The sequence below is a fragment of the Amphimedon queenslandica genome, unplaced genomic scaffold, assembly GCF_000090795.2.
Source record: "Amphimedon queenslandica unplaced genomic scaffold, v1.1 AMPQUscaffold_13385, whole genome shotgun sequence".
NCBI classification, from domain to species: domain Eukaryota; kingdom Metazoa; phylum Porifera; class Demospongiae; order Haplosclerida; family Niphatidae; genus Amphimedon; species Amphimedon queenslandica.
Genome location: NW_003546379.1, coordinates 149,869 through 164,259, shown reverse-complemented (window position 1 = coordinate 164,259; position 14,391 = coordinate 149,869). Strand labels below are relative to the sequence as shown.

Below are 14,391 nucleotides of genomic sequence, written 5' to 3'. Positions count from 1 at the left end.
AGAAAGTTTTGATAGTAGTACAAGTACAATGCAGTACAGTGCATAGTAGTACATTGTGTACTTCCTAGAAAAACACAAGAGTACACTTACATGTATAATACACAGTTATAAATTTGGAATCTTTTTTGAAAAAATGTTAAGGCCACAAAAATAACCAGCTAAACAGTAACCAGCTGTAATGTGCTTATGTACATGTAGGTACATGTACATGTCGCTATTTTTATAACTGGGACAAACTCTTACATGTATGAGAAGCACTATTGTGTATAATTTCAATTGATTGCCAAGTCCTAATGCCAGATAACTTTCTTGAATAATGTAAACATGTGTATAATGTAATGCAAGGATTTGTAATAAAATACATAGCACTTCCAGTTGGCAAAACTAGAATACCGGTAATACATGTATGAATCAGTTGATTATATTAAGAATGAAAATACAAACATTAAAAAACATATGCAAAGCTTATATTGCAACAATCAAAAAATTAGGCAAGAGAATCAAAAGAGACAGGCTATAAAATATTATTAAAACACCAATAATAAATTGCAATACAGCGTCAAATGAATACTAATCTAAGCTTTCACATGAAACATTAGACCATAATTATTTCCATATACATAAAGCACCTCAAAAACTGACTATAATTATAATAGTAAACTTACATTTCAAGAATCCATTTTAAATAAAAACAGCCGATAAAGTTAAATAACATTTCTAGTAAAAATATTATAAGGCAAAACATAAGCACAGATAAAAAACATACAACTGTATACATGTAATTAACTCAAACCACTCATCAATCCAATGCATATACTAAAACTACATCCATAACTTGCAATATAAAATAATAAATTATTAGCAAATGAAATTTAGCTTGGGTGAGTGTGGTAGGCTTAAACACTGCAACCTTAAGGCCTACATTGCATATTAGTTAATTAATTCAAATGACACTTAAACCACACCTATTTTGCTACTGTAAAGTCGAAAACTTTCAGGGATTAAATTATTGTTGATCCGCCCAAAAATCATTTTTGTGGATTAAAGTTTTGCAAATCAAAGCATTCCACCATCTTGTACAGTATTATCTAGATTTTTAAAAATTTCAATTTCACAAATCTAAACAATGAAAGCTAAATCCCTCATAAGTTCCCAGCTTTATGATGGTATTTGACTATATATTTCCTAACAATATTCTCAAAATCCAAGTTTTACTGCTAAAATCTTAGTCCCTCTACTGATTATTTACCTTGTAACTGCAATACTACATTGTGTTCTTGTCCATAGTTGATAATCCTAGAACACGGTGGACATCAATAGACAATAGGACTTCTAAACATAAGAGGCTCGACATACTTTAACTGCTCTATTCTAGTGGTCAGTAATGGAACAGATGGCAACACGTGGTGGGGTGGAGTTTCAAGCTTGGGCGTGATCTTAAGGTGTGGTCTTTTACACTTGCTGCTCCGCCCATAGAAATTGTGAAAGTCGCAGGCCGGCTCGCAGAATCACTAGTTTTTCATGGGTTCTGAGCTACAGGTCAAGTATCAGAAGCTAGCACAGGAATATGCTAAGGTAATAACTGTCAGTGCAAACGTTAGAATTGTATGCGTATCCTCAAAAGTTTATAATTGGTAGGCGACCACGCCCATTTTGAAAAATGGCTTTATAAAACCTAATCAAACTTGCATGTACATGTATAATACATGTTTTAGATATATGCAATGTGAATCTGATCAAATGATTACCTTTTTTATAGTTAAGAGCTCAAGTTGACGTCCTCAAACAAGCTGTCAGAACTGAACAGAATGCAAAGGCATCGTTAGAGGTATAAATAACTATTTTTAACTAATTTATCAAACTTCTCCTTAGTACCATTTAATTGCTTTAGTTCTATGTGTGCATGTACAAGTAGAGCAAAGTTTTGTATGTGTAGTATTGTGTACACTATACAGCGATACGTATTAGTTAAAGCACTGTTGAGAGTAGGTTATGGAAATTATTGCACGAGGGGCGGTCGAGAGGAAAATGTAGCACGAGGCGAAGCCGAGTGCTACATTTTCGTCGAGACCGTCCCGAGTGCAATAATTTCCATAATCTACGAATCAACAGTGCTTTGATTGGTTTGTAGTGGTGCGTGGGCGGATCAAATGAAATTTCAAAAGTCGCGCAGGTGGCCAGGACAAGACGATCAGATCGATATTTATCATCATTTATCACTATTATTATTATTACATGTCTAGTGTATGTAGCTGTGGCTGTGATTTGCCTCTATCAAAGCTTGTGGTTAACAGGAAAGCCCATACATATTATACTGCACAGTACTACATATTCCACACAGTGCTACATTTTCCTACCGTGCGGTTATTGGAAGTTGTAGCACTGGCGGCGCCTTTGATCCGCCCACGCACCATACTACAAATGTATATACATTGTGATTCTATATGTATGTGCATTTGTTCATTTTTATTCTTTAGGTTGAGTTAAGAACAAAGGATCAAGCTCTTAGAAAACATACACAGGAAAATGAATCATTGAGCTTTCGTAATCAGCAGGTACATGTACACGTAGTCACGTACTAGGGAAGCTAATATTTGTTTTTTATAATTATTTTGATTAGTTGTCAAAGCGTGTCTCAACGCTTCAAGATGACTTGGAATCATCAGCAAAAGGAAAAAAGAAAAAGGTAATTATACATGTACATGTACATATATATGCCATGTTTAATTGATTCTGTGAATGATGAGTGATACTGTAATGCAAAATTGCCTGGACTTAAGACTTTGAATGTGCATGTACTCATAAAAATTCTTTTGAATAACACTTAATTTATGGGTATTAGTAGAAATAAAATTCACAAGAGACCTTTAATTAGTGGCTATTCTTAAGATTTCAGACCTCGAAACACTCCATTTCGTGATGGAAAATAAAAAAATGTTATGTACACTGTAGTACTGTAATTAGACATTTCTAATTAATATTTCTTAGGATCATGGAGGAATGCTATTACCTGATGTCCAAGGAGAAGAACTGGCAGCAAAAATAGCTGAGAATGAACAACTACACTCTAAAGTAATGACAAACACTTTGAGTTGTTTATTATTTATACGTACACTGTACATAATACATTAGTGTTGTTCTAGTTCTTCTATACTAGAACTAAATAATTATTGTTCTGCTTAGTTCTAGTTCTAAAAACTAGAACTAGAACTAGAACTATTTTTTTTGTAGCTGAAATATTAGAACTAGAACTAGAACTAATTTTTTTGTAGCTGAAATACTAGAACTAATACTAGAACTAAAATTATTTATTTGAAGTACTAGAACTAATACTAGAACTAAAATTATTTATTTGAAGAACTAGAACTCTATACTAGAACTCAAATTATTAATCCTGAAATACTAGAACTAATACTAGAACTACAATTATTGAACCTCCTTAGAACTAGAACTAATACTAGAATTGAAAATATTGGTTACAAACTACTACAATAAACAGGTGAACATGTTTTTAGCCCAAGCCTAGCTGTTACATTTTTATATAAACTGTACCTGGGACATTTCAATCATTTTATTGGCAGCAGTAAAACTTATTACTTTGTGTATATTGCATTTGATGTACATTTGAAACATAACTCAGCAATATAACAAAAAAGATTTTAGTTAAGAGCTACTACTAGTATTTAAATTACTCCAATTTTCGGCATGACTTAACTGGAACGTAAGCATTGGAGGCTTTAGTTCTAAACTAATACTAGAACAAAAATTATCATAATTTTAGTTTAAAGAACTATAACTAGAACTAAAATTACAGTATTTCTAGTCAAAAAACTAGAACTAGAACTAAAATCACTGTATTTTTAGTCAAAAAACTAGAACTAGAACTAAAATCACTGTATTTTTAGTCAAAAACCTAGAACTAGAACTAAAATTGCTGTATTTATTGTCAGAGAACTAGAACTAGAACTAAAATTATTGTATTTCTTGTCAAAGAACTAGGACTAAAACTAAAATTAATATATTTTTAGTTAAAAACTAGAACTAGAACTAAAATACAATTCCATACTAGAACAACACTATAATACATGTACATGTAGATGTTTGAAATGAATCAGAAATCTCAGAAACTGACGGCTCAACTTAAAGACAGAATAGCAACACTAGAACAGTAAGACACATCATCTGTACATACTCGTACATGTACATGTGCATGTACATGTAGTTGTAATGCTGTAAAAATGTCAATTAACATTTAATTTCTTCGTTGTCTTACAATTACTTGTTATCCTATTAGGGAAGTTGCTAATAATGATGCACTGATATCTGAAATAAATAAAGAAAGTACATTGAGATATGAGCAGGTGGAAGAAGAAAAGATTGTCCTAATGGTAACCAACACATGTACATGTACATGTGTACATTAAATCTTTTTGTTGTGTTTTAGGCAAAGGTTGAGAAACTAACTGAAGAGCTAAAGCAAAGTAGAATGATGACTCCTACAGTAAGGACTGATACCACACCTCAATCTATTAAAGGTACAATATGATCGACACTGTACGCATGTACATTGTATGTACGTGTGGCATTATTGAGTCACAGCTAAAGAATTTCACTGTTCCACAAATTTTTTGTTAATCTAATTTTTTGCAATTTTCCTGAAAGATACTTATGCAGAACGAAAATTTTTTCCCTTTGAAAGTTTTTTATTGTGGTAGAATAATACTTATTTAATACTTATATTTATACAATAGAGCTTGTACATTGTAGTACATGTACATGTATTATCGACTGTACATGTACATGTATGTGGCTTTTTGTTGTAGTCCAATATCAACCCTACCTACATGTACATGTAAATGCACAATGTACAATGTACATATACATGTACATGTACATTGTACATTGTACATGTACATGGATGGCGTATTAGATTTTATTCATTTAGGTGATGATGATAAGGGAATCTGGTCATCTAATACTGGTGAGTTTAAATTATAATAAAAGGAATTCCATTCATTTATTAATTGTTGTACATGTACATGTAGATAAAGATGTACTCAGTTTGAATGTGTCCAATATTGGTAAAGGAGCTGATTCTAAGCAGTCTGTGGTTCTCAATGCAGTCAAGGGTCTTGTGATGGAGTTTCTGGATCATTTGGCATCTTTTTCATCATATCTTCAGCAAGTAAGAGTCAATTGTTGTTTAAGATTAATTTTAGTATTATTTGTACTTTTTGTAAACTTGTAGTTTTTTAAGTTTCTTACTCCATAATTTTGTTGTATTTGAAATACACAGTATGACAGTAATATGCATGCATGTACATGTAGATGTACATGCACTTTCTTAGTAGTAATTTTAAAATTGACTATAACTTGAAAAGTGTTATTTGGAATGGGCTCAAACTTTTTACAGAGCATTAGGACATCAATATGTATCAGAAAATGTAATAAAAATTTGAGGTGATTTTTTAGCCATTTTTTGAAAAAAAAGCATGGGCTATAGTACAGGGCAATTTTCAGAATTTGGCTCATTTCTAAAAATGTTGATAACTCAAAAAATTTAAGTCGGAATCTGCTCAAACTTTTTACAGAGCATTAGGACATCAATATGTATCAGAAAATGTAATAAAAATTTGGGGTGGTTTTGGAGCCACTTTTGGAAATAGACACCCTACAAAAGAATCTGTGAAATCTCTATTATCCACTCACTTTCATGTACATTTGTATATGGCATGTTTGATAGTAATATTAATTTTATTATTATTATTATTTTATTAATTTTATTATTTTATATTGTAGAGATGTGTAGCATATCCACTTGGCACTACAGGAAGGAAGGCACCTCATGTATCACCAGTTGATGATAAGGTACAGTATTTATTAATTATTAGTCATGAGGTAAGGAGTGTTACTGTATAGTCAGGGAGTTTAATTTTGCAATAATTATTTGTTTAAAAACTTGCAATTAATTAGCTGATTTTTATGGGCAGTTTTCTTGTTGCAGCCATGTGTGTCAGTGAATGTGCTCAGAGTAAAATAAAAATGATGGATTTTATATTGGTGGACTTTCACTACAACCACCCGTATTACATGTACAGGTACACGTAGTTATTTAAGTTCTTCAATTATGTCACCGTGTATTATTATTAATTACAATTGTAACATGTACATGTACATTACAAGTACAATGTAACTGGAACATAGTAATTAGACTAATTACTATTATATTTTATTATTTTTATAGTTTAGCGAATCTGTTGATTCTTTTAAATCTCTTCTCGACTCTCTCACAGTCTCTGTCCAACAATACTACGTATCAAACGACAGCACAACATTAAAGGTAACAATCCCATTTTATGTAAATGTACATGTACATATACACGCAAATGTACATGTATATTATTAATTGTTATCAATATTGTTGGTATAGGATGGCACAACATTAAATGAGTTCCAGAAGCAGCTAAAAGTAGTTTGTTCTCAATTCCATATCTTAGCTACTTATCTCACTTTAAGGTAAGTATATTGTTACTGTATGACTCTGAACATATTGTATATGTATCTGCTTTTTATTGTATACACACATGTACATGTACATGTACAGTAGACGCCTCTTGCTTAGGTTGCAGGTCACATTAGAATTTATTAACATTTATTTTTTACATAATGTTCATACGCATGTACATGTACAGTGTATGTTGCTATACAACTCATGTTAGCACTGTACAAGATGATTTATTGGCAGAAGTAATATTTGGTGTTTTTGCCTGTAGAAAGAAATTGGCAGATTTTATATTAGCGATTTTGTGCCACGTGCCTTTGAGCATGCTCAGAATGAAAGTTGAAACAAAAATGGTGGATTTTATATTGGTGATTTCTTCATAGAACCACCAATCGCCAATATTAATTCCTCGCCAATAAATCATATGTGACCATAATTGACAAAAGGTACCTTATGGCGGATAGGAAAATTGGTCTTTATAGCCTAAAAAATCCACCTTCCTGAGCTCCATTAATCATAAAATTACTCCAGAGGATGCAAAAAGTTACTATATAACTTCTAGAAACAATGGTTGTCTAACAAAGCACTCACAGGTTGATATTTTTCATTATAATGATGAATTTAGAAATCCGCCATAAGGTACCTTTTGTCAATTATGGTCACATATTGTATGGTATATTATCATTCTTAGGGTACTAACTTACATGTACATGTACATACACATGTACATATATGTATTATCATTTTTTAGGTTTAATAATGAGAGCACTGAGACTGGTTGTACTCCTCAGCTCTCTCAAGCTAACACTGATATCAGTGACTGTGTGAGGAGGATCCCGGCACTGATGCAATCCTTTGCTGAGTATATTGAAGCACTGGCAACATGTAAGATGAAAATACTGTACATGTACATGTATGCATTCACAATTTCACATAAACTAATTTTGTAATATTTTGTGTTCCACTAAAGTTACCGTATCGTGGGTAAATTTGGGGGGATAAATTTTGGCGAATTGCTAAATTTTGGTAATTGGCAGATTTCAATTTTGGTGAATTTGTGGCCACGTGCCATTGAGCATGCGTATAATAGCTCAAAATGGCGGATTTTTATTTTGGCGAATGACTATCAAAACGCCAAATTCGCCAAGTTTAATTTCCTCCAAAATTACCTGCTATACAGTACATGTACATGTGTATATACATGTAGGTACATTTGTTAATCATTTTCTGTGTGTCATACACGTACATGTACATGTACAGTTGTATAATGTTTACTTGTACTTGTATACACATGCATATACTATAATTAATGCTACAGTACAGGGTAATTTTAATTTGCCATTTTTTTACAAATTGAATATTTGAATTTTGCGTTTAGCTCATAGACATGCATTCGTGTATTAAAATATTAAAATTAGGCAACTTTACAAAAATTATTTTTGATAGAATTTATGAAAAATATAGTAGCGCATAAATTCCCCGATATACATGTATTATTGTACACGTGTATTAATGTTTATTTACAATGTAGATCAGTTTGATGGAGCTGCCATTAGCACTGTACTAGTTAACATGAAGTCTTGCTCTCAATCATTCCACGATAACTTAATAAGTAATTATATGAATTTTAATAATTGTATTTTAATTTTAATTTTTGACTTTTTGTATTCTTACTATTTTTTATCTTTTTTATTAGAAATTGCTAACCATTTTAATTCAAAGGTAACACAGGAACACTTGCTACCCAATATCCAACAGGTTTGTTAGCTATACATTAATTGCATTAGTGTGTACATGTGTGATTGGTCCTTCTTTAGAGACTAATAACTTTGAATGAGTGCATCATTTCATCAGTTACACAGCTGTGCTCAAACTCACAAAGGGTAATTATTATTTTCTGTTTCTTAATTTTTGAGTTGATTATCTAAAATGCAATTGAAGATGAAAGTTTTTGTACTACTCTTAGATTTTGCCCATTAAAATTTAAATGATGCTTAAATTTTACATGCATGTACATGTACTTATGTAATATGTACATGTACCAGACATGGGGCAAGCACTTTCTAAAATGCTTGAAGCACATCATAAAGCACTGGGGAAAATGCTTAAGCACAAGCCAAGCACGAATGCTTCAATATAGCAATGTGCTTCAAGCACATCTAAAGCACTTGTGAAAATGCTTAAGCACAAGCACAAGCACTAATGCTGTAAATAAAGATGTGCTTCAAGCAATACCTAAAGCACTGTTAAAAATGCTTAAAGCACAAGTAAAGCACTCAATCTATAATTCAAGGCAATGCTTGCGGCACTGAGGCTCTAAAGTACCACTCAAATCTTCAAATAGATCAAAGTAATAAAATTTGGTAGCTTCTTCGTGGTTGTGGCCATCTTTAAAGGTGCAGGTCTCATGCGTATGTTATGATAGATGTCACACACATGCATGACAACCATATTAGTGGTAACTGATAAAACAGACAAGCACTAGTGCTTAAAAAGTGCTTTTAAAGAGCTTTAAAGCATTTAGATTAAAAAGAGCTTAAGTACAAGTCAAGCACAAGTGCTTGCAATATGATTAATGCTTGCAAGCACCTTCAAGCATTTACAAAAAAGTGCTTAAAGTGCTTATAAGCACAAGTGCTTAAGTGCTTGCCCCATGTCTGACATGTACAGTATAATACTGCAGCACATCTCTAATGAAAGTTACTCACAAAACACCCTGTACTATAGTACAAGGCATTAGGAGGGAATTGGCCAATTTTAATCGAAATTGTTAGAAGAGAATTCTTCATTTTTATTGCATTTCCTGATGCATGCATATACATGTACTTATGTTCCAATCAAAATTAGATTTTTATGAATTTTTGAAATCTGACAAAGCGCCCTCCAAAAGCCATGTACTATTGTGGTGCTTGTCAGCCACTTTGTCAAAAACCAATGCTACACCATTTCTTATAATTATTGTTTAGATTGTTGGCTTTTTCAATCAACATGAAGTTGAGCTCTCGGAAGCATTTAGCAAAAGCACTAGCAATGACTCAGACAAGGTATGCATGTAGTAATATTTAAAATAATTTATTTAAATTTTATTGTCACCATATTTTTATAATGTAGTCTCCTAATTTCATTGTGATATCAAGACTAAGAAACAGAGCAATTGGATATCAGGCCAAACTGATTGATGAGGTATCGATTACATTTACGTGTACATTAATTACAGGAATGTTTAAGGGTTGGCTTTTTGTGTCCACATGTTATTTTAATTTCAGTGAAGGCTAGTTTACAATTATGATGTTAGGCCATTGTACAGTACAGTCATTTTTAAATCAAATGCGTGGGCGATTTGACCTCGTGTTAATATTGATTATTGGAATATCGACAAAAAGCCATTTTTGTACATTTCTATATACATGTACATGTACATATGCATGTATAATATGAACTAATTTATTTAGAGTGGGTTTGTTCTAATTACAAATGCATCATGTATTACATTATGTTGATTTTAAGCTATCACTTCTTTTCAGAGCACTCCTTGTACTGTGCCTCATGCTGTTGCTATTCATCAGAGTAAAGAGTTCTTTGAAATAAGTGATAACTACCAAGCCCTTTCTGAACAAGTAATTATACACAATACTTATAGTGACTAGTGACTGTTACTGTATATCTAATTTATTTTTAGATTACTGCCCTTCAAAATCAGCTACAGAAGACACTAGAGGTATATCAGTATTAGTATATTATTAGTATATTATTAGTATATTATATGTTCTTAGTCAGTATTAGTATATTAGTAATGTTAGTGTATTATTTTACTATTGATGGTGTGTTTAGGATAAGGAGCAGTTAGCGTTTGAGCTACAGAAAGCTAAAGTGAAGCTCTCAAAGGTTGTTAGTACAAACGAGTCTACTGGTCAGCCAATCAGTGAGAACACTTCACATGAGGTTTGTTTAAAAATTCACATGTACATGTATTTGCACATTGTACACATACATGTATGTATGTCACTGTTACTGATAATGTGTACATATACATGTATGTGTATTCCACTGATTGTTAGCTCTCTAGCTTTTTATTACAACTATAATTACAATGTATTTCCTTGTGTGTGCTTTTATTTAACAGGAAGGATCTATGGATCCTGAATTAAGAAAACATTTCACAACACGCATCTCTCAACTAAATTCTGAGGTACATACATGTACATTATTATTATTAATTCATTACCATTAATTATTATTATTATTATTATTATTATTATTATTATTATTGTTATTATTGTTGTTGTTGTTGTTGTTATTGTTATCCTTTGTACTCGTAGCTTCAGCATTCAAATGGAAAGCTAATATTCCTAGTATCTCAGGTAGAGTTTACATTCATAGCTATTTAAGTGACTATGCTTTATTTCCATATGTGCAGTGTAGCACATTGAGTAAGCAGTTGTACCAGGCAGTGGCTTTGAAAACTAACCTCAGTCATGAGCTGGAGACTGCCAGGGAGAGCATTCATCAACTGCAGGTCAGTTTATTAACGTGACTCAAACTTTCTTTATTATGGCTTTGATATGTATCGGAGAATGCAGTAATTATTACACAGCCTATTTTGGTAACAACTGTGATGCATTTTGTAATTTATATTGAATCAGTAAATTATGCTAATGCAGATCAGACATGGGGTCAAGTACTTAATTGTTGCTTGTACTTAAGTACAAATAAGCACAGCTTTCAAAGTTCTTAGTCCTGCTTTTCAATATACATGTAATCTATGTTCTTTGTACCTACTTGTACTTTATTACTTATACAAATTTACAAAAGTGCTTTCAAGCACAGCAAAAATTACACATGAATAATGTACATGTACATCTACATGTACATCTACTACATCTACACGTACATCTACATGTACATGTACATGTAGATGTACATGTACATGTAGTGGTTACACAGTCCAATAAATATTCTTCCGTTCGGTCAAACTTTCATTCTTTTCGTTCTCCAAGCTCCAAAAGCGAAAATTAAGCCTATGAAATTTGCTGTGGGAGAGCTCGATCCAGAGCTCATCTTCGTCGGGTTAACACTAACACATGCACACGTGGGTGTTATGGGTGGGGTTGTTGGGTGTGGCTTAATTCTTGCAGATCAGAAGGACGAAAATAAAACCCACGAAATTGGATTTTCTCCTAGAAAATGAAAGTTTGGCTGAACGAAAGAAACCCGCTATACGGTAACAGTTTAGTAGCACATTGTGTGATTATGTGTTGCTTGCTTGAAGAACAGTAATGGCAGAACCATTAGTGGTATCACTCCAAAGCTCTTTGCTGTTTTCATTTATCATAAAACAATTCACAGAGTTAGTGTTTATTAGATGCGATAGTAAATTAAATGACTAAGTGGATGTACATGTACAGTGGAGGATGCTTGTTCTTGTACTTAAGCACTTATGTTAAAGCTAGGAATTGTGCTTGAGCTGGTATTTCTATTACATTTAAGTGCTTGTGTTTGCCAAAAACGGGTAAAGGAAAACTTTCCATTTTAATAATGAATCTGTTACATACATTTTTCTTATGTTATGTAGCAAGTTTGATCAAAATTGATTTTTAATAAATTTTTAAGTCGTTCCAAAGCTTTGGTGGCTTCAGAAGTCCAACTCAGCCTAGGCAATTCTAATTAAAGGGGTGTGGTAAAGGGTTAAATAGGCTTAAAATAGCATTGTTTCTGCTTCCAATCTAATTTTTAACCTAGGCAATGACCCCCAATGCCTAGGCCTGCACTGCCTATACCCCAAAGCCATGTACATGTACCATTGTAGTGCTTGTCAGCTCATGAAACATGCTTTTAGCTCACTTAGCATTCTTTTATGGTTCACAAGCAACATGCTTTTTAGCCTCGCTCATGCTTTGTGGGAAACCAATATCAATATATATATTCAATTCTAACTTAGATTGTCTACATGTACAGTAGTACACTCCACCAATTATATCATTGTCATGCTTATTATATGTGTCTTGTATTTGTTAGGATCAAATGACTACTTTATCAAGTGGTTATGAAGGACAGTTGAGTGCTATGTCTGATCATTTGTGTGAGCTGAGGGACAAACTGGCTAAGACTGAAGAAGGATTTGAAAATCCAAAGAAAGGAAGGGTTAGTTTATTTATTTATTATGACATTATTTTATTATCTATTAATTTATTTATAGAGAAAAATGAAATAGAGAACACAGACAACAGCTGCTTCAATAATTATTATTTACCATTTTTAACATAAAAATAATTATTAATGCTGCTTGACACCATTCTATTAAGCCCATACTGTACATAGTGTTGTCTAGCCAGTAGCTTCTCCCTTAGAGCAGAAGTTGCTGCAGAAAAAAGAAAATGAGCTGCTGTAACTTCACTACAGTTCTTTATTTCATCACTCCTAGCTGCTATAAAGGATAATTAAGTGTTCATAACTTTTAAGTACCGTGTACCCAACCCGCACAAAACATTTTTCTTGCCTTGCGTCTCGGGTAGCTACTACCTTCTTGAGGCCTTTTTTGGAAGCTTAGAAAGTATCTTGAGGATCTAATGGGGTCTAGTAGTCACCCGAAAGATTGCTGTTAAGAAATCCAGAGCGGTTTCCTGGTACTAAGCCTTTTTCTATTGCTGCTATTGGACTGACGTCCAACGAATTAATTTTTCATCAAAGTCATTTAAGGTATCTATGCAATGAATATACTTAGCATGCATCCTCTATTATTTTATTGAATGATGAATATCATTATTAAATTAGCATGAAATTCGCCTTGGGATGGGTATAAAAAAGCAATCATAGTATCTCTGTGTTATCAGTCCTATCATACACTCTTTATAATTCATCAGTATGAAATTTATTTGTGTATTTCTTTCTCTGTTTATTCTAACGGCAGAAGCTAGAAGAAGTGCAGAAGAAGACTTGGACTGGGAGACAGGACAAAAAGAAGCCTGGAAAGCTTTTGATGAGTATGGTTTACAAGCACCATCAGCTAATCGAAAGGGATTTGGCTTAGAGAGTGATGACTTCATGCAAAATGGTATCATGCCAGCAACGCAACCTCCTCAATTACCAGAAGAAGAATCATATCAACCACAAAAGTCAATACAAGGTGTTGACAGAAATGCTGCTGGAGTAAAAGTTCAAGCTGGAAATTGTGCATGCAATGAGAAAGTAAAGAAAGGTCTCCTCCAGGCTCTACAAAGCTGTATCAATGTTATCAATGCTATGGAATCCTGTACCAGCCGTAACAAAAGAGCAGTTTATGAGAATGTGCAGCTTATGTCATCATGTGCCTGCTCTCAAAAAGTTAATAGGGATCTCATGCAGTCACTAAAGAGCTGCAATGATGCTATGATAACGGCCTCAAGTTGCATTACAACCTTTTCCTCCTGTGCAAAGATCAAGAGCAACAATCCTGGAAGTGTATCAGGTAGCTACCAGTTATATATTAATAATAAAACTGTAACAGTGTACTGTCATATGGGAGCTTTGTGTGGCATTGATGGAGGATGGACTAGACTAGGAAAACTTGACATGACTCAATCCTCTTCTACCTGCCCCTCTTCACTCCAGCTGATTACACAGAGTAATACAAGAATTTGCACTAAGAATCAAGCCGGCTGTCAGTCTATACCTGTCCCTTCACAGGGTTTAAAGTATTCTCAAGTGTGTGGACGAGTCAGAGGTTATCAGAAGTATACACTTGATGGCTTCTTAAACAGAGGAATTAATTCAGTTTATGTTGATGGCGTTAGCATCACTCGTGGGTCTCCTCGTAAGCACGTTTGGTCTTTTGGTGCAAGCACCGTAAATCATCGTGGTTGTCCATGCAGTGGTGGTAGACAAGCTGCATCATTTGTCGGCAGTGATCATTA

General features: G+C 33.2%; 2 protein-coding genes across 2 annotated transcripts in view; both read left to right on the top strand.

Annotated features, from left to right (window-relative positions):
* Nucleotides 1-1,427: 1,427 nt before the first annotated feature.
* On the top strand, nucleotides 1,428-12,815 carry LOC105312897 (protein phosphatase 1 regulatory subunit 21-like). The gene is made up of 27 exons (XM_019997083.1): nucleotides 1,428-1,575; nucleotides 1,760-1,828; nucleotides 2,478-2,555; nucleotides 2,621-2,686; nucleotides 2,989-3,072; nucleotides 4,098-4,168; nucleotides 4,295-4,388; nucleotides 4,445-4,535; nucleotides 4,946-4,981; nucleotides 5,046-5,185; nucleotides 5,800-5,868; nucleotides 6,245-6,340; nucleotides 6,431-6,516; nucleotides 7,254-7,387; nucleotides 8,034-8,114; nucleotides 8,199-8,260; nucleotides 8,320-8,385; nucleotides 9,469-9,546; nucleotides 9,614-9,685; nucleotides 10,027-10,119; nucleotides 10,182-10,220; nucleotides 10,334-10,444; nucleotides 10,626-10,691; nucleotides 10,822-10,863; nucleotides 10,920-11,018; nucleotides 12,518-12,643; nucleotides 12,699-12,815. Exons 1-27 carry the CDS (start codon nucleotides 1,522-1,524, stop codon nucleotides 12,711-12,713), a joined length of 2,118 nt encoding a protein of 705 aa, XP_019852642.1. The 5' UTR covers nucleotides 1,428-1,521; the 3' UTR covers nucleotides 12,714-12,815.
* The window catches only part of LOC109582404 (thromboxane-A synthase-like), an 11,574-nt gene continuing 8,901 nt past the window's right edge, over nucleotides 11,719-14,391 (top strand). The window contains exons 1-2 of the mRNA XM_019997084.1: nucleotides 11,719-11,723; nucleotides 14,025-14,031. Coding sequence (XP_019852643.1) covers nucleotides 14,026-14,031 — 6 coding nt within the window. The 5' untranslated portion in view covers nucleotides 11,719-11,723; nucleotide 14,025. The remainder of the gene's footprint in view (nucleotides 11,724-14,024; nucleotides 14,032-14,391) is intronic.

What these genes read in the sequence shown, in the direction of transcription:
- LOC105312897 (XM_019997083.1), top strand. Translation starts at nt 1,522, where the DNA reads ATGGGTTCTGAGCTACAGGTCAAGTATCAGAAGCTAGCACAGGAATAT. An exon ending in GTGAGAACACTTCACATGAG is followed by an intron (nt 10,445 to 10,625) that starts GTTTGTTTAAAA and finishes TTTATTTAACAG; the next exon opens with GAAGGATCTATGGATCCTGA. An exon ending in TAATATTCCTAGTATCTCAG is followed by an intron (nt 10,864 to 10,919) that starts GTAGAGTTTACA and finishes CCATATGTGCAG; the next exon opens with TGTAGCACATTGAGTAAGCA.